Raw genomic sequence first — 24,960 nt, forward strand, 5'->3', positions numbered from 1 at the left:
AGCATCAAATATTCACATCAGCCTCGGTTCACATAGACTCACAGAGTTTCTAGGGTTTAATTTGGGAGTTTTCAACTCGATCAAAATTGGACTCATGCATTTACACCAATTGACAGAGCTCAGAGTAAGGAGAAGAATGGGATCGAAATCGCCACAATCAGTCGTCGGAGTCGCCGGAATCGAGCTGGGGAAGCCGCAGACTTCCCGGCTTCGAAGCGCCATGTGCGGTGGTCGTTGGGGCTGTTGGTGATCACCGAAGGAAGAAGCATGCCCAGAGGAACGTTGCGGGACTATCCCGACGACGAGAAGTCGCCGGAGTCAGAAAATCCGGCTAAGCGGGGTTTCAGGTCTGGTAGTGTTCGACTGGGTTTTTGGATGATCAGAATCTAGAGGGAGAGAAGGGAGGAGAAGACGAGCATGAAATGCCCGGCCACGTCGCCAGCCACCGCCGGACGGCGGCTGATCAAAGAGAGAGGGAAATCGGGAAGGGAGGAGAGAGGAGAGAGAAGAAAGAGAGTTGGGGAATTGCGGCTGGTTTGGGAGAAGAGGAAAGACATTCTAAAGTTTAGGTTTTTATACTAAAACCCTATTGTATGAAAAGACCAAATTGCCCCTTATAACTTCGAATGTCCCTAATTTCACCATCGTAAGTCTGATTCGAGTTCCGTTGACGTCTACACGATCGTAGGCTCGAACTCTACCTATCTAGACTATAATTAGATTATAAATCCTAATGAAATTTATTGTTCCTCAATAATTCACTTATATCCGTAAAATTCAAAATAAACCCTATTAAATACCATATACCCTAAACATAATCAATACCCTATCCTAGATCCTATACATATACCCTATACTAGTATCTTTATATATACCCTATACCATATCCTAGCTAGTAATGGTGTAGGAACAGCCAATAATAATTTGATTAGTTTTGGGGTTTGGCCTAGGGATGGACACGGGTCGGGTTGGGTCGGGTTTAGGCATAAACCGCAGACTGAACCAATCCCTACGGTTTCCTATTTTCACAACCCAAACCAACCCAATCAAACGATGCAAACCAAACCAATCCAAACCAACTGTGATCGGGTTGGTTTGGTCGGGTAGACGGGTTGGGCTTGGCCCATATCAACAAAAAAAATAAAGGACAAATTTGAGGCCCAAAAGACAAAGAGTAAAAACAATTACAAGTTCATCCTGAAATTCATCCATAAAAACAATTCATACATACTTAAAAGTTCATCCATGATCCAAATTCACATTCCAAATAGTCTAATTGTCTAAGTTCCAACTTCCAAATAGTCTAATTTCAACTTAAAACTTAAAAAACATAAATAAATAGCAGTCCAAGCTTAAAAAAATAACAGTCCAACTGTCCAAGCATAAATAAAACATCAATTGGCAGCAAATAGCAACCCAGCCAGTCAGCATTCAGCAACTCTTTAATCCTCATTTCCTCATTCTTCATTCCTTTTTAGTCACTTCAATTGGCAGCAAACTTGGACCAAAACAATTCACAATTCACATCATCAATATCAACAACAAATCATAACATCACATCACCAAAATAAAGTCATATATACCTCTAATCAACGTCGTCCATATTCAGAACATTGCTTCCCAATTGTGTAACTTGAGAGGTCACTTCTGCATATTTGGACAAAGAAAAATAAACATGAGAACTTAAAATAAATAATGAACACACTAAAATCAGCAAAACAAATTCATGAATCATAACTACTAACATGTATACCTGCCTGTGTTGATTGTGTCCCTCCATGCAAAGTCTCAAAGAAAAGTAAGTCATCAAATGAGGGGGCTGTATACAAGTTTAATGCATCTGCATTAAGCCAATTTTGGCAACATACAAGAGCCTCCACTGTTTTAGGGTCCAAGGCACTCCTATAAGTATCCACAACACGCCCTCCAGTACTAAACGCGGACTCTGAAGCCACTGAGGAAGCCTGGACAGCAAACACATCTTTTGCCATATTTGCTAAACCAGGATATTTAGTCCTATTAGCCTTCCACCAAACCAACACATCAAACTTATCATCTTCCACATTTTCAGCAGGATCACACAAGTACCTATCCACCTCATTCTTGATCTCAACAACATCCTTCTCCTTTCTCATTTGTGAGAATCTTGCAAGCCTCTTAATCAAGAAGCCAGCTGGTTTTGGATCATTTGCAGGCATCATATTAAAAGATGACCCAACAGATTGTGAAGATTCTTCAACACTTGATCCTACTTCAGAGTTATAAAGTTCCCACATCCTAAAAAAGAGGTTCTTAATGGTAATTGTGAACTCTTCAACCACATCAGCCCCATATAAATCAGAAATGTTGTAATTTACATAATCAAGTTTATATCTTGGATCTAGAACTGTTGCAATAACTAGAATCTGGTTCACACTCTCAACCGACCCCCAATACTTGTCAAATTTCCTCTTCATGTTGGCTGCCATCTTACTCAAAAGAGGATCCCCACTTGTACTCAATGTATTCAATTCAGATTGAATTGAACACAACTCAGTAAAGGGCCAGTTGGATGTCACACACAATGTTCCACTAAATTTCTTGGTACAATCATAGAAAAATTCTAAAAACTTAACAAACACAGCAGAATTATCCCAATCAGCCCCTTGTGGGGGCCCTGCCCTTTTTCTCCCACCCTCATTTTCCTCAAAGTAGCTCACATAAGCATTGTCATCTTCTTCCAACCACTCAAATGCCTTTCGAAATTTGTTGGCAGCCTCTAACATTAAATAGGTGGAATTCCACCTTGTAGGCACATCTAAGACTACAAGCCCTTTGTACTCAATCTTTGAATGCTCAATCGCTTCTTTAAATTTTCCCAATCTCGCGGGGGATGACCTAACATATCTCACAGAATTGCGAATACAAGCAATTGAGTTATGTAGTTCCTTCAACCCCTCAACCACAATCAAGTTAATGATGTGGGCACAACACCTAAGATGCAAAAACTCCCCAGCTAGCACACTTTTCCCCCAAGAATTAAGCCTACGCTTCAAATAGTTAACAGCCACATCATTTGATGATGCATTATCAACAGTGATAGTAAACACCTTATCTATACCCCAATCAATCAAGCATTTCTCAACAAGTTTCCCAATGGTGTCCCCCCTATGATTGGTGATAACACAAAAATTGAGAATTCTTTTGTGCAGATTGAAATCAGAATCAACAAAATGTGCTGTTAATACCATATAGTTAACATTTTGACATGATGTCCATGTGTCGGTTGTAAGGCTAACTCTTTGGGAATTGGCAGCCAACATACTCTTCAATTTTAGCTTCTCATCTTCATACAAACACACCATATCTCTAGCTATTGTTCTCCTAGATGGTGGCACAAATTTAGGGCAAGCAATAGCACAAAAATACCTAAAACCATTACCTTCCACAAAGTTAAATGGTAACTCATCAGTTATTATCATCCTAACACAAGCTTTCCTACATTGCTCTTTGCTAAACCCTATGGCCTGCAAGTTGGTAACACCTCTATCATTTTTTTCAAAACTTAAGAGCTTTTGTCTCTTTTCTTCAATTTTTCCAGGAAACTTTGGGCATTGGTTTTTCAAATGGTGTTTCAAAGTGGAGGTACCACATGTCTTAGGATTACATGCATAAGTCTTCTTACAATAATTACACATGCATCTAGGGTTATTAGGATCACCTCCCTGAATTTTTGTGAAGTGAGACCATACCTCGGATGGGGGTTTGGTAGGCTTCCTTTTGGTACTTGGTGCTGGAATTTGACTTGGGGTTTCACTTGGAACTTCAATAGCAGCAGTTGTGCCAGCTGATGATTGCACACCAGGACTGGGATTTGAATCCATCACTGGAGTTGAACTTGTAGCAGGGGTTGACAGTGGAGATGGTGAGCTAGCCTCCATGTTAATCTAGAAAAAACAAAGTTAACAAACCCTAAATGTTAATCCAGTAAACTAAAATTCGAAAATCAAAAGTTCAAAACCCTAAAACTAAAATCCGAAAATCAAAATTTCAAAACCCTAAAACTAAAATTCGAAAAGCAAAACTCTAACAGTCAAGCTTGTATACCTTCAATGTTGAAGAAATTGAAGCTGAAGAGTGGAGAATGGAGAAGGTGAGCAGAGATCGAGTGATTCGAGTCGCAACGGAGAGAGCAGAGGCGAGCAAAGACGAGCAGAGGCGAGCAGAAACGAGCAGAGGCAGAGGCGAGCAGAGACGAGCAGAGGCGAGCGCGAGCAGAGACGAGCAGAGGCGAGCGCGAGCAGAGACGAGCAGAGGCGAGCGCGAGCAGAAACGAGCAGAGGCGAGCGCGAGCAGAGAGCAGAGGCGAGCACAACAGATGCTAGCACTGAGCAGATGCGAGCTGAGGCCTGAGGGTAGGCTGGTAGCGACGAAGGCAGAGAGAACTCAGAGAAGAAGAGACTGGAGTGGCGGCTTGAGAAATGAGAAATCAGAAATGAGATTGAAAAATGAGAGTCAGAGAGAAACCTAACCTGATTTGGGCCTGTGGGCTGTGGCTATGTGAAACCATGGTCTATGTGGCCTGTGGGCTGTGGCTCATTAGACAGAGATCGGGTCGGGTCGGTTTGGAACGGTTATGTGAAGGTGTCACCCGTAGGCCAACCCATTAGAGATCGGGTTGGTCGGGTTGAGCACCGACACCCCCAAAAAATGTGTTAAAAACCAACCCAATCCAACCCAATATGGTCGGGTTGGTCGGGTTGGTCGGGTTGGAACGGTTTTTGTCCACCCCTAGTTTGGCCAGATTGGGGTTTGGCCAGATTGGGGTTTGGGCAATTGGGGGTTTATAAATATACATATATATATATATGAGAACATCTCTGATCGGAACCGTCTATGTTTTAGGAAATCATTCAAATATTATCTATGCAAAAAATCATCCAAATCGAAAATTGTTTAGCCATTTGATTAGTATTAACAATATTGAAATCTAATTGATGAATTGTGTTTGCATGTTTACATAGTTTAGATGAACAAATAATTACTGATTTGACTATTTTTTTGCGATGATAATCCTTAAGGAGGGACCTAAAAAATGAATGGTTTCGATCATTGAAATACAATGGAGAATGGATTCCACAAAGAATCTCTTTAAGTATTCTTATACTTAATAGTGGGTTTATAAATATACATACTTACATATATATATATATATATGAGAACATCTTATCTCGAGCATACCATTCAATGATCGGAACCGTCTATGTTTTAGGAAATCATTCAAAGATTATCCATGCAAAAAATCATCTAAATCAGAAATTGTTTAGCCATTTGATTAGCAGTAATAATATTTAAAGATATTTGTTTTTTTGGATAGTTTATATGAGCAAACAATTACCGATTTGACTAATTTTTTGCAATAATGATCCTTAATGAGGGACTTAAAAAATGAACGGTTTCAATCATTGATATACAATGGAGAGTGAATCCCACAAAGAATCACTTAAGTATTTTACTTATAAGATAAATTGTGGGTTAACATAATTTTATGTTTTATTATAGTTGTATATAATTTTAAAAATTTAGTATTTATGGTATTACTAATATTATATAATAACTTATTAATAAACATATTCATGTATTGAAGTATGACTAATATTTATTGGAATAAACAAACAAAACACCTATTAAATATGTTATGATTCACAAAATAGACAACTAAACTAGTCAGCTCAGTTGGTTGAGAAGAGAAGTTTGTTATTTGAAATCTCCTATTCAATTACATCTTAGCCAATATCATACTTTTTTTTTGTAATAATTTTCGGTATATTTTTTCAAAATTTTCGATAAAAATCGATTCGGTATATTTTGGCTATGAATTTCAGTAATCAATCGGTATACCAACTTTTTTCGGTATTTACCAAAACCAAACCAACTTTTTCAGTATTTTTTTAGTTTCGGATTTTCGATTTTCGGCGAAGAAAAATCGATTTACCAAACCAACAAATTTCGGTCGGTAATCGACCAGTTCAGTAAATACCAAACCAAAGGACATCCCTAATGTATACCCCAAAATCACTATTCTTTCTCCATAAGCACCTTCAGAAAATCCATCTCTAGATCCTAAACACTGTCAACATGTACAAAATAATTAAGGCATGGCAATGCAATGCAACTAGGCCTAAATTTTGCCTATACAAAAGATTGGAATGTCAACTAGCTAGTATCTTCATATCCACAAAATGCTCAAAAAGGTACCAATCATGCATATCAGTCTAAATATAATTAATGGAAACAAAATCTCCCCATTCATTCCTGTGTGTACCTGCTCCGCTTGGTCTTCAGGTGACTCCACTGAAAACATGAAAGAAAAGTGCATTAATAAGATTGCAGCAAGGGCATTAAGTGCATTAATAACATGAAAAATATATATACTGAAATAAGATTTGTATCAGTTGGCAGCAATCAATGTAAAATTTGAAATACTATGACAAGGAGAATATTGAAGTCCAAAAAAACCCAAGCAAAAATCATAAACACAAACCAAACAGCCACAAGCACAACAATCAAAAGTCGAATCAAATTCAATTAAAAAGAATGAAATCGTCAATATTAGACCAAAACCAACATATCTTGAAAACTATCAGAAATTTTATAGCTTGAAAACTATTAGAAACATTATAAGCATCCCAGTGCCAGAGGCACAAAGCCAAGGCAACTGAGGGGCTGAATCAAATGTCCATGAAGGATAAGCAAAAGTATATGAACCCTCTTCTACAAGCCTAAGTTCCAGCTGCATATATAGAGAATAAAGTCCAACAATCAATTATTTGCTTGTAAAACCACATAATTACATCACTGTGCTTTAAATGTCATAAGTTGAAATCAGTCAGGTTTCACATTTTGATTTCAAATTCAATCTAAAATCACCAACAATTAATTTGAACTAAAATGAACCCAAAAAACAGCAAGTCAAAGTCTTAAAATAAACCCAACAAGAAATTAGAACTAAAAAAAACCCAAAAAACAGGGTTATTGAATTTAAATTGTTAAACAAATTTAACAATAACCCAAATTTAACACTTTTAAGAATTTGGGTAATTGAAACACTTTAACTTTTAGAGTGACATAGATTTTTAGTCTACACTAACAATCTATACTAATCCCATGCGGATTGGAAATTGAAACAAGATAAGGATAAATGGGATCAGAGTTCATAGAAGACATGTGAAACTTTCTGTATCTTAATTCCTCTCTTTCAACTGGATTTATAAATTATAATCTCAATTTAAAGTTAAAAAACAAAAAAGGAAGAAGAAATAAACTCTTATAAAAACTCAAACAAAAATGGCAAAGGAGAGTACCAGATCAAGAAAAACCCAATATGCCAAAAACAAATCAAAACAAACCAAGATTAAAACAATTGAAAACCCTAGAAAATTGAAGAAATTAGGGGAGAGAGAGAGAGAGAGGGACCTGGAAGACAGAGGAGGTTGGACTGCTTTTCGTGCTCCACTCTCTTCATTCACTGCAATTCATCACCACCACAGGGCCTAAACCTGTGATCCTGATGCCCAAAACTTAAGACAAACAAGACCACCTAATCGCTCCTCAAGAAGCTGTTAAAAAAGTCAAGAAAAATTATCAAAACCAAGGTTAGTAATAAGCAGTAATTAAGAATCACATTGGGTGAACTTATATAATTAAAGTAGATCAACATGTGAAAAGAAATATTGTATCTATAAGCCAAAGCATCTACATTTTTCATTCCTCCACATATCTTGTCCGATAAAATCTTGGACTTTTTCACTCATTCCCCAACTCTAAGGTCTTCCTGCTATATAAGTGAAAACCACCCATTTCATATAAGAAAACTAAACAACATTACCTCATATTCAAAAGTTAAGGAATCTCCTTGTTCTGTAAAACGTTCTTTTGACAAAGGTTGTCTAAGTAGTCAAGTGTCTCCAGCCCTTATATCTTTACCTCACTATGGACAAAAGTCATTTATACATAAATAAATCAAAATTACATGTCCATCGTAGAACCACTTATTCAACAAATAGAAGGTAGATGATAGAGAATTCAACCAAAACTGCCCTGTACTTATATCAGAAACCAAAAAAATAAGTGTGGTAGGCTACAAAGAAATTGCATACAAATATCTGAATATGATAGTTTTTTAGTATAACATACAAATTAGTAAACATATGGGAGAGACACTGCATATGTGACAACACCTAAATTCATAATTAAATCAACATTTTGCATCACCTATACATCTTTTAATAATTCCTAATATACGTAAATCAAATCTGGCAACCACTCAAGCATTAAGCAACAAACTGTCCCTTTTTTATTTTTATGAGAAGCAACAAACTGTCAATACCTTAGCCCTGTTGCAAATAGTGTTAGAAATCTATTTTGGTTTAGTACAGATTTCTTTTACTACTATGATAAAAAGCTCATATATATTAATGATATAAATTGTCTATCATGATCAGCTTGTTTCCAAAATCAGTTAATTTTCAAAGCTTTTTTTGATATTTCATTGCTTTTCTCCTTTAGTAACTGCTGAAAGATAAGAATACATAACAAAATTAACAAAGAAAATAGAAGTTCATAAGAGCAACACTCCACATCTCACCAAAAGAAAATAACATGTAGAAAATGTTCATTATTTTCTTCAGGATCTGCATTAGATAAAAATGTAATCCATCATCATCCTGTTCAAACAAGAATTGACAACCTAAACTTATATTTCAATTCTCCAATAGAATGGCTAAATATCAGAATATTTTAAAACCATGGAGAGTGCAAGACAATGTTTCTCCTGAACTTCTGATCCAAAATCTAATAATGGAAAATCATCCATTATTCATCACAATTAACCCCAGCACCCTAAAAGAAAGATATACTCAGCAACAATTAACCCCAATTAACAACAAGACTGATTTGACTAAAGAATACAAATAGCAGCTTAGTTAAAACCCTATTTCAGCAAAGAAAACTGGAAAATAAACCCTAAATTGTCAACACTAATTCCTAATTTAATTCGAACACATAAATTAAACCCAGAAAGAACCAGGTTTTTAGTAGCAACAAACTCACTGCACAACGGATTCCCAATTCTCAATTCAACAGAAAAATAAAAAAAAATTATTTCCAAATTAGACATTAAAACCTAAATCAGAAATACCTGGGGAAAACGAGCCGATTGAAGAACAAAATTATTTGAGGTGAGAGAGGGCTGGGAGTGAGCGGGTAAGGTGGTTTTCGAGAAAGTGGGGAATAGGGAAGTGGATGAGAAAAACGAAAATGAATGAACAAAACGAGACCCAAGCTCGCCATTCCAACAACTCACAACAAGCCCGACCTGTCTCGGGCCCAAACCTTTGGACTTGTCGTCATCCGACCTTCGAGCAGTGAAACAGATCCATAGTGCTCCGCCCTCTTTGCAGTACCCAAGCTCGCCATTCCAACGTTCTGCTGAGATCCAAGCTTCTGCCTCGAGAGGATGTCGTTCGACCTCCGACAACAGGAAATCGCAAAGCGTCATCCAATCTCCGAGCACCTAAGATCGCAAAGCCCAGCCCTTGGAATCAAGACCCGACCTCTATCTCGATGCCGCAATGCAAAAGCTTGAGCCAATCATGGCTGAGCTCGACCTCAACAATTAACGCCGAGTACAATCAATTCTAGGAGGTTTGGAGAGGGCGAGACAAGAGAGAGCGAAGGGACTTCGACAACAAGGGAGATCGGCAAGGAATAGCGGCGGTGACGGTGACGGTGGCTGTGGGGCGCGACAGCAAGGGTTTAGAGAGGGGGTGTCATAGAGATCGAGCAGAGAGAGAGAGGGCGTTTGAGAGAAGTCAGAAAATAAGGAGAGAGGGCGTGAAATGATAAGTGGAGGAGAGAGAGAGAGAGAGAGAGAGAGAGAGAGAGAGAGAACGTGCTTTTTTATGTGGGAGGAGATAACTTAAGTCATCAGTTAAAACTTTAGATATCGGTTTTTAAACAATTGTTAATCAAAAAGGAAATTTAAGATATCGAAAAAAAGTTTGGTGATATGTTAAAGAGATTAGATAACGTCTAAAAAATCAACCGATTTGTAAAACTCTTCAATATCGGTTAATGTAAAAATTAATATTAAATAAGTAATATCTATTACAATTTTTCTTGTAATAATTTATACTTTTAAAAAAATTATAATCACAATTTTGGAAATTTATATTCTCCATTCAATAAAATAAAGATATGTGTCTACGACGACACATAATTGCCCTTGTACATGAATTAACACCAGCATGAGTTTAAACACAAAATGATACCTTATTCATAATATATGTAATGATTGATTAATTTATGCAAGCCCCAATAAGCATCTTACCATTGCCTCCACTTTCGATACACAACTTTCTTGGTTGGGTTAGGGTACAACTGGCAAACACAAGATATTCATAAATGAAGTCACCAAAGCAATTTTTCTTTGTTAAGGAAGAAGATGGTTTAATTATAAAGGGTTGATATTTAAAACTTATCTCCTATTCTCACAAAAGTGTTGGGAATAGTGGGGATAAGTTTTATATTCGACCCCTTATGACTAATCTCTCTTCTTCCTTCAAATTAAAAGACATTTTACATTTTCTTACTTCAATACACATTGAATCTAGTTAGTTAATATATCTAATCTAATCATGGGCGCGTACCAAATGGGGCCTAAATATCTTTCAAGTACTGTGCAACACTAACATTCAATGATGGCGTAATACTAATGTTAAATCCACCATATGCATATAACAAACATGGGTGAGATCCATCCAAAAAATATTCTTTATTACACAGCAAACATCAGTATCTCAGTGTCATCTTTATTGGTTAACTAATTACCATTGATTTTAGGGCGTATTTCCAACATGGCTGGTACCACACCGGTGCCTTCCCACTCACTTCTCGTGTTTGTTTGTGTACGAGTATTCAGTAGCCGAAGTGTCACTTCAACCTCCTAGTTTGACCTCTCATCCACGTATCACTTACACATTGGAGGGTCAAACCATCACTTTGGTCTGACCCGACGTTGGGTGGTGTTTCCAGAAGAAGGTGAATCACCATTAATGACACCATTCGTGTGGGAAGAAGAACCGTTTGCAATGTTAGTAGCAGTTGAAAAGGACGAAGTGGTGGATTGGACCACAATGTGGGGTTGCAAAGCTCATCATTCATGGAGGAGAGGATCTGGAAAGCTAACTCTTTGGTTTCTTCCAGATGCTTCTGCCCTTCCATTTCTAGCTCTTGCGTCTCTTGAGGCTTGTTGTTAATGTAAGATGCTCATGGACATTAGGCCTTGTTCTACTAGGATTCAACTAAGTGTTTTGCTTAAGTTGCAAGTAATAAGGGGATTAACTCAAACCACTTCATGACCAGTCCACATAAGGATGGAATCCTAAACCAGTATGAACTAGGATTACTTGGATAAACAATACTATGTGTTGTATGCTAAGCATAACTAAATAAGTCTTTGTATAGAAGTCTAATTAGGATTGAGAGAGAGGTACCTTAGTGGGAGGACACTCGGAATCTCAAGACTCTATATAAAGCATAGGTCCCCAGCCACACAAGTACTGGAGCTATTCATTCACTGCCCCATCTCGTGTGAAGTTCTGAAGCATTGTGTTGGCAGGAAGACTTGTGCATTGTGACTTTTCATCGAGCAACTGGTGTGTGTCTATATTTCTAATTAATTACCTGCAAATCAGACATGGCATCATCAGGTATGTATTTACTGTGTGTTACCTGTTATATAAGCATGATTACTTATAGAATACAGTTTACATATATAAATATATATAATTGATTTGTGCTTATGAGTTGTGTATGTTAAAGATGTATAATATAACTTACATGTGGTATCAGAGCTTTTATGCACTAGACACAAATCAAATTTAATTTTGTTTTTAGATCCGAAAACTCTAGTCATATTCTTTTATGGTATTCTGCTTATTATTTAATCATTAGGCTATGAGAAGTTCTTAATTTGATCCTGCGATTGTATATGAATTCTTTACTAAACATCAGTATTTTGATACATGACTATATTGCACCAATTTTGATTGCCTGTTGATGCTTAACATGTGTACATCTATAAATCTATGTATCAATCAGTAATTTACTATATGAATAAGTTAAAGTAATGTATTCAGTACACGTTAAATCCGCTACAGAATTAAGATCAAAATTTTCATCAGTTTCTTTTGTGGTATTAAGTGCAATTATCATTGTGACAGAAATACCAAATCCTTCTGCATAATGATCATTGAAACCAAAAACAGAAAAGATTTTGATATCATGAAATTTACTATCTTAGATATTTGTTGGCTCTCTTTACAAAGATCAAGCCCACTAAATACTTAAGATACAAAGTTCACCCTTTTGTTGCAGGTTCATTTATAACATCAATCTTTTCTTGTGAATAGCAAATTCTGCTGAACATATTGCAGAAGGAATTTTCAGAACAAGAAATTTATAAATGAAAAGCAACTTGATGCATATACTGTGGTTTTTCACTACATGAAACTGCACAAATTTGTTTCATGAAGTAAAAAGCTATGTTTAGATCTCAAGTATATGTATATATATATTGTTTATATATTTATGACAATCAATTTTCAGTATTATTATTTTTTATTTGATTTAAGCTAGATAACTTTACTTGTCAGCATCTATGAGTTTCACCAACATTGAGCCTCTGAATGGTCACAATTTCAAAAAGTGGAAGCAAGACATTGAAATTGTGCTAGGCTTGAATGATTTGGATTTGGCATTAAGAGAAGACAAAGCAACTGCAATAACAGCTGCAAGTACTAGGGATGAAAAGGCTAAGGTTGAGAAATGGGAAAAGGCCAACAGAATGGCACTTCTGATTATGAAGAGAAACATGACAGACATTGTAAAGGGAGGAATTGAAGACAATGACTCTGCTAAAGCCTATCTTGAGTCTATCAGTGAGAAATACAAAGAGTCCGAAAAGGCTGAAACCAGTAACCTTATGGCTACATTGACTAATAAGACTTTTGATGGCAGGGGAAGTGTGAAAGAATATGTAATGTCATTGATTGACATTGCAGCCAAACTGAAGGCATTGAAAATACCTATTGCTGATGAGTTTCTGGTACATCAAGTCTTGATGTCACTACCACAACAATATGAATATCTTAGTGACATCTACAGTGCTCTACAGGAAAAATGGACACTTAATGAGCTGATTGGTATGTGTGTCAAAGCAGAGGAAAAGTATAAGAAAGGCAAGACAGCAGCTGAGGTAAATTTTGTACAGAAAGGATATAATGGCAAGAAGGGTTTCAAGAACAAGAAACAATTTTCGAAACCAAAAGGGACTAATGATGGTGCTGGCAGCTCTAAGCCAAATTCAGATAGCCTAAAGGCAGTGAAAACCACTAAGTTCAAGTGTTTTCATTGCCACAAACCTGGCCATTTTAAGAAAGATTGCATGAAGTGGAAAGCATGGATGATAAAGAAAGGTAATTTCCATTGCTTTTATCTCGAAGTTAACTTAGTTGATTCTTCCCTTAATTCTTGGTGGATTGATACAGGCTCACCCATTCATATTGCAAATTCTTTGCAGGGTATCACAAGAAGGAGGACACCAAGGAGGGATGAAGTTAACATTCGAGTAGGAAATGGGATGCAAGTTGCAGTCAAGGCCATAGGAGCTGTTAGCATTAGTTTAGGAACAGGCTTTGTCTTAGTTTTAGATGAAGTTTTTGTAATCCCATCATTAAGTAGGAATTTGGTTTCAGTTGTTCAACTTGTTAGGAAGAATTATGATTTTATTATCAATAAAAGTGGCTTGCAATTGTTTTTAAATTCTTCTTTGGTTGGAAATGCTGCTCTTATCAATGATCACTGGAAATTGGTATGTTCTGAAACTAATATACACAATGAAATGCATGAAGTGAATGTATTGACAATGAATAAAAGGTCCAGAACAGACGAAAACTCCTCAATCTTATGGCATAAGATACTCGGACATATTTCTAAAGTGAGAATGCAGGTTATGATTAAAGAAAACATCATTCCCAACCTTGATTTCTCAGATTTTGCAGAATGCATAGAATGCATAAAAGGGAAAACTACAATTTCCAGAAGGATAGGAGCAAACAGGAGCAGTGAGTTGTTAGAAATTGTTCACACTGATATCTGTGGACCCTTTTTGATTCAGACCATATGCAAGAATTCCTATTTTATCCTCTTTATAGATGATTTTTCCAGGTTTTGTAGTGTGTATCTCATCTCTGAGAAATCACAGTCACTTGAAACTTTTAAAATATTTAGAACTGAGGCTGAGAAACAACTTGGAAAGCAAATAAAGATTGTGAGGTCTGACAGGGGAGGAGAGTTTTATGGGAAATACACTGAGGTTGGACAACACATGGGGCCATTTACCTTGTACCTGCAGCAACATGGCATAAAAGCCCAATACACTACACCAGGAACTCCACAGCAAAATGGAGTGGCTGAAAGGAGAAATAGAACCCTTATGGAAATGGTTAGGTCGATGATGTGCAACACTGGATTACATAGTTTTCTATTGGGGGAAGCCTTAAAGACAACTAACTACATATCTAATAGAGCTCCGAGTAAAGTGTTAGATAAAACTCCTTTTGAGCTTTGGACAGGGAGAAAACCAGGGCTACTACACCTTTGGGTTTGGGGCTGCAAGGCAGAAGCAAAGTTATACAACCCAAATGAAAAGAAATTGGACCCCAAAACCACAAGCTGCTACTTCATTGGCTATCCAGACAAGTCAAAGGGTTACAAATTTTACTGTCCATCCAAAAGCACTAGAATTGTTGAAACTAGCATTGCCAAATTCATAGATGAAAATGCCCCACCTAATGTTGCTGCAATAGAAGAGTTTGATATAGATGAATTTTCTGGTGACAGCAACTTAGAGAAAAATCATGCAGACTTGATTTATTCATTTTCGGATAAAGTGCTTACAGCACCAGAAAATCAAATAAATGACAATTTGCCAGCAGAACCTATAGTTGAGGAAATTCACAATGAAGTTCATAACCATATTGACATACAACAAAATGACAATCAAGCTGAGACACAAAATAAGGAAGTGCCTAGAAGACAATCCACAAGACAAAGAAGACCAGCAATATCAAGTGATGATTATGTGCTCTATTTGCAGAAGGTTGAGTTTGACATAGGAGAAGACACCGATCCAAGAAATTTTTCACAAGCCATGAACAATAAAAATTCTGAAAAATGGCAGATAGCAATGAATGCAGAGATAGAATCCATGTATGCAAATGGTGTGTGGGAACTCACTGAAGTACCTCATGGTTTTAAAATGATAGGTTGCAAATGGATTTATAAGACCAAGAAGAATCCAGATGGAAGTATAGAGAGATATAAGGCCAGACTAGTTGCAAAGGGTTTCACTCAAAAGGAAGGAATTGACTACAATGAGACATTCTCTCCAGTCTCTAGTAAAGATGCTTTTAGGACAATTATGGCTCTTGTTGCACATTTTGACATGGAATTACATCAAATGGATGTCAAAACTGCTTTCCTTAATGGGGAATTGGAAGAAGAGATATACATGGCTCAACCAGAAGGTTTTATAAAGGAAAGTGATGAACATTTAGCTTGCAGGTTAAGGAAGTCTATTTATGGACTAAAACAGGCCTCAAGGCAATGGTATGTCAAGTTTGATTCAGAAATTACTACAAATGGTTTTATAGAGAATTCATCCGATGAATGTATTTATCTAAAAACCAGTGGGAGCAACTTTATTTTTCTAATTCTTTATGTTATGAGATTCTCCTGGCTAGTAGTAATCAAAAACTACTATTTGAGACTAAGGCTTTTCTTTCAGACAGATTTGAAATGAAAGATCTTGGAGAAGTATCTTATGTATTGGGAATTGAAATTAAAAGGGATAGAAAGAACTTCCTACTGGGATTGTCACAGCAAGCCTACATTCTGAGGATTCTAAAACGTTTTGACATGCTGAATTGCAAGGCTGGAGATTCACCTATGTCAAAAGGTGACAAGTTCAGTAAAGAACAATGTCCTACATCTGAGCAAGAAAAAGAATTTATGAAAGACAAGCCTTATGCTTCTTTAGTAGGGTCTGTGATGTATGCTCAAATGTGTACTAGACTTGATCTTGCTTTTGCTGTGGGAATGTTGGGAAGATACCAAATCAATCCAGGTCAAGCTCACTGGGTTGCTGGTAAGAAGGTGCTTAGGTATCTACAAAAGACAAAAGATTACATGATAGTGTTTAGAAGAATGGATGATCTGGAGTTAATAGGCTATTCTGATTCTGACTTCGCAGGGTGTGTGGATAGCCTTAAGTCCACAACAGGTTATGTTTTCATGTTTGGAGGGGCTGCTATATCATGGAAAAGTGTCAAGCAGACGTTGACAGCAACTTCTACTATGCATGCTGAATATGTGGCAGTGTATGAAGCATCTACACATGCTATTTGGTTGAAAAACTTTATGCTAGAGACCAAGATGATTAAGTCAATAACCAGTCCTATAAAGATTTATTGTGATAATAGTGGCTGTGAGTTTCTCTAAGAACAACAAAAGAACATCTAAGTCCAAGCACATTGGAACCAAGTATTTGATGGTTAGAGAAAGTGTTAAGGCAGGTGATTTGCAGATCGAGCATATTAGCACTCAAAATCAATTGGCAGATCCTTTTACTAAGGCTTTACCAGTGGGAGTTTTCAAGCAACATGTGAGAAACATGGGAGTTGTTTAAAGTATGGCAGCAGCTATTGAGTGGGAACCTTGAGGGGTTTTGAGAGAGGTGGAGATAAAACACCTCTGACTGATTCTATTAAGTATTTTTTATTATAATTTTGTTTCAGTTTTTTAAAACAAAACTAAAGATTCAGTATGTTAATGCTTTTCAGTTAAATTTTGCATACTTATTTTCTGTTATGTCGTAGATTGAGCTATGCTTATCATGATTGCAGTTTTTAATTGCTCAATTTAAACACCTATAGTGTATCCACTTTCAGTTCAATCTTAAGTAGTGATACATGTGCAGATATATATACATATATTCAGATATAAGCATGCATATTATAATTGATTATGTATATGTATATATATAATTGTCTTGCAAATAATTTTATAGGAATTGTATAAAGAATGGCAATTCATACAGTAGGACCAAATTTTATGATTGTTAGTTCTGTGATTAATTCAACAGATTCTGAAAAACTAATTTCAGCATTTATGTTTAGAAATTGACTGAGGTGAGATATAGTTACAGCATCAATGGTTATGAGTTGTTTTAGGTACGAAATAGCCTAAGAACTTCTCATAGTCTGATGTTTGTGATTATATCTTGACCAAGTTGATCCAAGTTTGGGTTTTAGTTAATATCTCCAGCGCAACTACAGGTTACTTGCTAAAACTATCAGTAAATAGTTGATCATGAACAATGCTAGTCCAAGTGGGAGAATGTAAGATGCTCATGGACATTAGGCCTTGTTCTACTAGGATTCAACTAAGTGTTTTGCTTAAGTTGCAAGTAATAAGGGGATTAACTCAAACCACTTCATGACCAGTCCACATAAGGATGGAATCCTAAACCAGTATGGACTAGGATTACTTGGATAAACAATACTATGTGTTGTATGCTAAGCATAACTAAATAAGTCTTTGTATAGAAGTCTAATTAGGATTGAGAGAGAGGTACCTTAGTGGGAGGACACTCGGAATCTCAAGACTCTATATAAAGCATAGGTCCCCAGCCACACAAGTACTGGAGCTATTCATTCACTGCCCCATCTCGTGTGAAGTTCTGAAGCATTGTGTTGGCAGGAAGACTTGTGCATTGTGACTTTTCATCGAGCAACTGGTGTGTGTCTATATTTCTAATTAATTACCTGCAAATCAGACATGGCATCATCAGGTATGTATTTACTGTGTGTTACCTGTTATATAAGCATGATTACTTATAGAATACAGTTTACATATATAAATATATATAATTGATTTGTGCGTATGAGTTGTGTATGTTAAAGATGTATAATATAACTTACAGTTAATGCATTCACGTTCTTCTCTTCCATTATTTTGGACTCTGTTTCAATTGTTTGTGAGAAAAGTTTATAGGGCTATGTGAACAGTAAATGTCTATCAAATTACATGCACCCCCTACCCACAGAAAGAGGGAATATTGCATATAATTACTAAATTCATACAACATATAACAAACCATGTAAATTGGCAGCAAGAATATGGTAGTGAACATGCTTTCAATTTAAATTTACTTGCCACTTAACCAGCAAAAAGATATAGGCTTATCAAAATCCAATTTGGTCATTATTTGAACATAAACTCAATATTCAATCATAATCTAGTAGACATGATTTACGAAATTGAAAAGAAGTAACATAATGAACATTCAAACATTAAAAAACACATAATAAATATTCAATAATAGTTCACCCAAAAAAGCTAGACTTATCAATTATGATCATCCAACCTCAATTTATAACCAATTTAGAGACATAGAGAGAGATTGGGACTTCAATTATATCATGTAACCAAGAAAGTAAAACCATTATAAATTGTAATAGAGCCTTTATATATTTTCCTAAAGTTTCTCTGTAACCAATCAAAATAAATAAATAGTTTAGAAAACAACACTCTCCCCAACAAGTAATAGCAGCCAACATAATAGAAAAATGGAAGAGAAGAGAGAGGGACAAATGGTTTACAAATGGTGAGATTTGAAGTCGTGGTGTGGGTCTACCTAAAGAATAAATGGTGTTTTAAGTAGAAGGCCAAAATGAGAAAGAAACAGAGTCCGCCCGACCAAAAACTTAAGTCACAAGACAAAATTCTTATCGAGCGCCCAGTAAGTTGCAAATGCAACCTCCATCTGCGACCTAAAACATGCATCTGCAACCTAAAATTTGCATTTACAACTTAAAATATATTATATGCAACCTAAAATTTTGCCTTTGTTACCTTAAAAGATGCATGCAACCTAAATCTACAGATGGAGGATGCATTTGCATCCGCTGAACTCTTTGCAAAAATATCGAGCATTCGATAGCCTATTTCTCGCCTCCGTCCAGACGCACGCATGAAAATAGAATGGCCATTAACTTAATTTTTTATTTATGTGGATTTTCAGTTAATAACCTTCGATATTTTAATTGTCCTTGGGAGTAATTTACTAAAAAATAAAAATATTTGAGTAAGTAACACTAAAAATAGTACAAATAGGAATACTCTTATCCAAAATAAAATAAAGTAACGGTAGTTGTCGGATTCGGTTCCTCTGTCTTAATGGCAGGTGCCTTTGAGAAATCTGGAACATTCAAGTAATCCAATGGCCATCACTATTCAGTCTATTCCACGTCAACATAAATTTTTTTGTATGAAAACTCACCGTTTTACAATTTAACATAAGTCTCTTTCTACCGTCTCTCTCTACTCACGTCTTTTTCTTCATTGTTCCTCTTTTATTCTCAATTTTCAGTAACAAAAAACAAACATTATCTCTCTTCTCACAACAATATCAGTCTAAGAACAAGTTTCACTTGTGGGGAATCCATTGGAATCCTTTTTTTTTTTTTTTTTCCTCTTGTGAACAGTTTAATAGGCTTTGCAATGCGAGTGACAAAAGGTTTACAAGAATTTGAAGGTGGAGTAGAAGTTTATCGGACTTGTGTGTTTCTCTTGTATTTTTCTTTTGATTATAGTTTTTGTGGTTTTTTCAATTGCCTTTTAGTTGGTAGCATAAACAAAGAAAAAAAAAAAGTTCTTCATGTATTCATGTAGTATAAACCAAGATCATCTTTCTCCGCAACTAACAAAAAATTAACATTTAAATTCCAGCTTTTTAGCCACTAATATTTAACTTATAAATATTAATTTACATGCATGGTTTTTGTGTTTACACTATAACATGGTTTCTATGCTTCTCTATGGCCTTCTGGACCTTCTGGTCAGTAGGCTTAGTTTAGAGCACGCAGCACGTGTTGGTTCAAGGAACAGTATTGTAAACTATTTAACTGAGGCAACAGGTTACTCATCAATTTAATACTAATTGAAGGGAGTTACGTGACTAGTACGTGACTTGTAAAAAATGCAGCTGCACCGGTGCAGTGCTCCACCGTCTCCTGACTTGAATATTTGATACTAAATATTTTTATTGTGAATAAAAATACGTATTTGATGTATGGGTTGACCGGCCCAAAAACAAAAAAGATGTATGCGTTGAGAAAGGGGCCGGGTCCAACCATTTCAATTGTTGCACCAAAATTGTTTTGTTGGCTTAAAAAGTATAATTTGTATCTTCATTCTAATATCCTTAATTTTTATGATTTTGGCTAGCAAATGTTATATTCGTGTTCAAAATTAAGCGAAATGATAATGAAACAATTTTATTTCAAACCCATTTTAATTTACAAATTTCAAAAGTAATTTGGTTACTTTGATTGTAAGCATGTTATGTTAAGGCATCATGTGATCCTAGTTTACATTTAAAGGAAAATACTGGATGCATACAATTGCTCAAAATCAATACGCTAGGATCATTGGTATATAATTTAAAGGGTAAATTACAATTTAATACCTCAACTTTACCTCGGATTTCAAGTTAGTACATCAAGTTTAAAAAGTTGCAATTTCATGCCTCAACTTTCATTTTGTTTCAAGTTAATACCTCTGTTAGTCTTGCCGTAAAAAAGGTCGTTATCTGATGACGTGGCACACCACTAAAAGGTTTTATTTCAATTTAGTACCTCAACTTTATCATATTTTTCAAGCTCATAACTCAAGTTTAAAAACTTGCAAATAAATAAATGTTTTCCAGTTTTTATCTCAACTTCACCCCAGTTTTTTACCCATCAAATCTCTACCAAAATTATCAATTTTATACTCATTTTGAAGCTATGAATCCCCTCTTTACAACCATATAAAAATCATGCAAAAAGGAGTTATGAAACCTAAGATAATTGGTCACAAAGTAGGCTACCCGAAAGTGCCAAATTTTTCAAACAAATTGACAATTTCGGATAGCCGAATTTGTGACTACTTCTTTCGTGTTTCATAACTCCTTTTTGAATTATTTCTATATGGTTATAAAGAGAAGATTCATAACTTCAAAATGAGTATAAAATTGTTGATTTTTGTGAAGATTTGATGGGTCAAAAGTTGAGGTGAAGTTGAGATAAAAACTAGAAAACATTTATTTATTTGCAAGTTTTTTAACTTGAGGTATGAACTTGAAAAACATGGTAAAGTTGATGTACTAAATTGAAATGAAGTCTTTTAGTGGTGTGCTACATCATCAGATAACGGTCTTTTTGACGGCTAGACTAACGGAGGTATTAACTTGAAACAAAATGAAAATTGAGGCATGAAATTGCAACTTTTTGAACTTAAAGTACTAACTTGAAATCCGAGATAAAGTTGATGTATTAAATTGTAATTTACCCTAATTTAAATTATCTTATATATTGATATTTGTCAATTCATCAAATAATTAATACCTATGTTGACACATGGACGGATAATGACTTTTTTTGTAGCTCGTATAATGGAAGTTTGACATTAACATTTAACTGAAATTGAAGTCCCAATGTAACTTTTTGAAGTTGAGATAACAAAGAATAATAACTTTAGTACTAAAACATAATTTGCCCCTTTTAAAATAAATGATCCACATTAATTTGTCTTTATTTCCCATCTTCTCGTTATCAACAAATTGAATGGTTGTTTTCATATTCCTCCGTTTATAGCCGTTGGTGCATATCCCAATATTGCATGGCGTTAATTTTTCAGTTATGCTGTTGGTGTATATTGATTGCATTGCTTCTAACTTTCAGTTATTGCTGCATATATACAAGGGAGTTGTATTCCTTTAATATATAATTACCTAGGAAATTTGGATATTTCCCCCATAAATTCCTAAAAATACAAGGAAAAATCATCAGTGAGGCTATGCAGAATACATCTTACAGACTTTAATGGTGGCCATCACCAGACTCTGCTTGAGGCTTACAATCATAGAAAATGAGAAAAATCATATGATAAAGAGAATCATTGTAATGCATGGTATTGTTCAAACAAAAGATTCAAAAAACTACTGTGAACAAGAGTGAGTCTACAAATAGAATGAGTCACCAATTCAACATAGAACACTGATTCCTCCCAAAAGGTTAAGGTTCACAATAGACCAGAACAGAAAAAGGAAGAAAAAGAAAAATTTTGACCTGCCAAGACATTGTCACAAGACATTAGAGACAAAATACCAAACACCATTTCCACAAGAAGAGTCTACTACTTTCTTTTAAAACCATAACATAAAAATTGAAGGAAGCTAGGAATCCCACATATTAGTTTAACCCTGTTGCCCACCTCTTTTTTTTTTTTTTTGGGTTCTTAAAATCATGTTGAGTTGGGTTTGTTCAGAGACTTATCACTTAGCCATCATGACTTTGACGAACTCCTCATAATTTATCTGGCCATCCCCATCAACATCAGCCTCACGAATCATCTCGTCAACTTCCTCATCAGTGAGCTTCTCCCCCAGATTTGTCATCACATGGCGCAGCTCGGCAGCGGAAATGAAGCCATTCTGATCCTTGTCAAAAACTCTGAACGCCTCTTTCAGCTCCTCCTCAGAGTCAGTGTCTTTCATCTTCCTGGCCATGAGGTTTAAGAATTCAGGAAAGTCGATGGTCCCATTACCATCAGCGTCCACTTCATTAATCATGTCCTGGAGCTCTGCCTCCGTCGGGTTCTGCCCCAGAGACCTCATCACAGTACCGAGCTCCTTGGTAGTGATACAGCCTGCATGATACAATTATTAAAAACAGCAATAAGTTACTTCTTAGGGTTGGAGGATCAATCTTTTGTCTAGATCTGCAGCTAATTTCTTAACAGCATCAAATTATTATTACTAAGCATAAAAGGAAACACAAGATATGCAGATTTTGGGATGTGATATGGAAAATTGTTGGGATAGAAACAGGAAAATGGTGAATATTCCTGATTTGTACAATATAGCATGAGCAATTTGAACTAGTCCATCTTGCAAACATCAATAGTCGTCAAATAGAAACAGCATATTATGATGAACATTCCAAATACAAAACACCATTTGTACAATACACACATGGATATAAACAAACATTGAAAAGCACAGTATTAGCCACTATCAACACTGTGCAAAAACAGAGTATATCAAATGTAAGAATCACTTTTTAATTTGATAACATCAATGGTAACAATGTGACATACAAACATCCACAAGCACAATATTAGGCTATTAGCCCACTATCTAGTATCTACCTTTATATGTAAAAATAGAACATAGCAATTGTAAGAAAATACTAACATGTACGAGCATCCAACAATGAATAATACACCAATAACAGAAGCACAACTACTCATCCTACTGAATAAGTAGACAATAGGAGCTAACAATATCATTCTTGAATCACATATTTTCTACAAGCACATGATCTGTGAATCTGTGAAAAAAAAAAAATACTGCAACAGACAACATGTCACAAATGACATTTCCACTAAGGAAAAGGAGTAGTACTACATGCACCAAAATAAATCCTAAATTTTGTGTATATGCTTTTATTTATTTGTGTTTATAGCAACAAGCATACTGTCATATCTTATCAGATATGTTTTCTTGCTAAGGAGTCTAACAATATAGCAATTTTATGTTATCAGACTGAATCTTATCATTGATTAGGTAAAATCTTTATTGGATGTGTGATCCAGATTCTTACTCTTTATTGCATGTGTGATCCAGATTTGGTCAAGAAAAACTTCCTTGGGACGGTCCTATACACCCATTCTGTATCTCTCTCACGTGATGAGACAGTCCTATTCGTGACAATCGCCGTATAGGACCGTTCCATAGAAGTTTTTCTCAATTCGGTCTCGCCAAACAACATTACCCCACACCACATCTATGCAAATTGAGATGTGTTCATATTTAATTTGAAAGTGAAAAATTATTGCAAGATAATTTATAATTAATGCAAGTATCGTCCTTGCCACATGGATTTAAATAAGAGATCACATCATAAAGATCCGGAATTAATTACCATTTTTACAAGTCTCAAAACCCAATACCATTCGAAGAGGAGATTAAAAACATTTTTGAATCGCTTAACCTCAACTTTTTTTCAGTCTGATTTTTCCACCCACATAACAAGTACAAGCCAATCATTTCCACAGATTCCCAGAGCAAAATATTAAAATTTAAAAGGAAATAAAAATGGATTATACATCCATGTCTCCATTTTCAAAAATCCCACAACAAAAATCAGCTAATAAACACATATGGTATGTATATGAATATTAAAACAAAAATCAAAATAAAAAAAATGGGGCGCAGACACCATAGATACATGTAACAAAAGCTAAACCCAATACAAGATCCTCAAAAAGCAACACAGAGAACTAGATCTGAGAGACTGACACAGAGGAATTGATCCATAACACGTATATACATGTGTGTGTATGAAAGTTTTGAATGAGAGATCTAACCATCGCCATCCTTGTCAAAGAGGCTGAAGGCTTCCTTGAACTCAGAGATCTGATCGTCGGTGAGTTGATCTGCCATTATCTCCTCCTTTGTAATCTACGAATCTCAAAGTGAGTTTTCTCTTCTTCTCTTCAAATAATTTTGCGAGAGAGAGAGTGGCTTCTTTGTTCGGACAAACAAGAATGTGGGTTAAGCGTTTTGGAATATGTTATATACGACCCCAACGCATCTTGTTACTGTACACCCGCCCCCACGCTATTAGCTCCTTTTGCATCTCTAGTTTTCAATTTTACCCCTTCTCGGTTTTCTACTCTTCCAAGTTGGACATGTCTCAAATGACCGTTTTGTCCCCTATTCTAGTGTGTTCTAAAGTTAAAAGATATGCT

At 35.7% G+C, this 24,960-nt stretch overlaps 2 protein-coding genes across 3 annotated transcripts; both read right to left on the reverse strand.

The window, feature by feature from the left end:
• Nucleotides 1–1,177: 1,177 nt before the first annotated feature.
• LOC147282756 (zinc finger BED domain-containing protein RICESLEEPER 1-like) lies at nucleotides 1,178–9,890 on the reverse strand. 2 transcript variants are annotated; one of them, XM_086248984.1, is made up of 8 exons: nucleotides 9,179–9,890; nucleotides 7,868–7,969; nucleotides 7,456–7,598; nucleotides 4,512–6,333; nucleotides 4,087–4,399; nucleotides 1,754–3,926; nucleotides 1,584–1,647; nucleotides 1,178–1,498 (listed from the first exon to the last, which is right to left on the reverse strand). In XM_086248984.1, exons 4-7 carry the CDS (start codon nucleotides 4,547–4,549, stop codon nucleotides 1,586–1,588), a joined length of 2,586 nt encoding a protein of 861 aa, XP_086105110.1. In that variant the 5' UTR covers nucleotides 4,550–6,333; nucleotides 7,456–7,598; nucleotides 7,868–7,969; nucleotides 9,179–9,890; the 3' UTR covers nucleotides 1,178–1,498; nucleotides 1,584–1,585. The 2 variants fall into 2 exon arrangements, with proteins under 2 accessions (XP_086105110.1, XP_086105111.1); XM_086248985.1 differs by lacking the exon at nucleotides 7,868–7,969.
• A 12,270-nt stretch (nucleotides 9,891–22,160) lies between these two features.
• Nucleotides 22,161–24,758, reverse strand: CAM3 (calmodulin 3). Its single transcript, XM_086246056.1, has 2 exons — nucleotides 24,577–24,758; nucleotides 22,161–22,854 (listed from the first exon to the last, which is right to left on the reverse strand). Exons 1-2 carry the CDS (start codon nucleotides 24,650–24,652, stop codon nucleotides 22,481–22,483), a joined length of 450 nt encoding a protein of 149 aa, XP_086102182.1. The 5' UTR covers nucleotides 24,653–24,758; the 3' UTR covers nucleotides 22,161–22,480.
• Nucleotides 24,759–24,960: the final 202 nt, after the last annotated feature.

The sequence above is a fragment of the Dryas octopetala genome, chromosome 6 (assembly GCF_963921425.1).
Source record: "Dryas octopetala chromosome 6, drDryOcto1.1, whole genome shotgun sequence".
Taxonomy (NCBI): Eukaryota; Viridiplantae; Streptophyta; class Magnoliopsida; order Rosales; family Rosaceae; genus Dryas; species Dryas octopetala.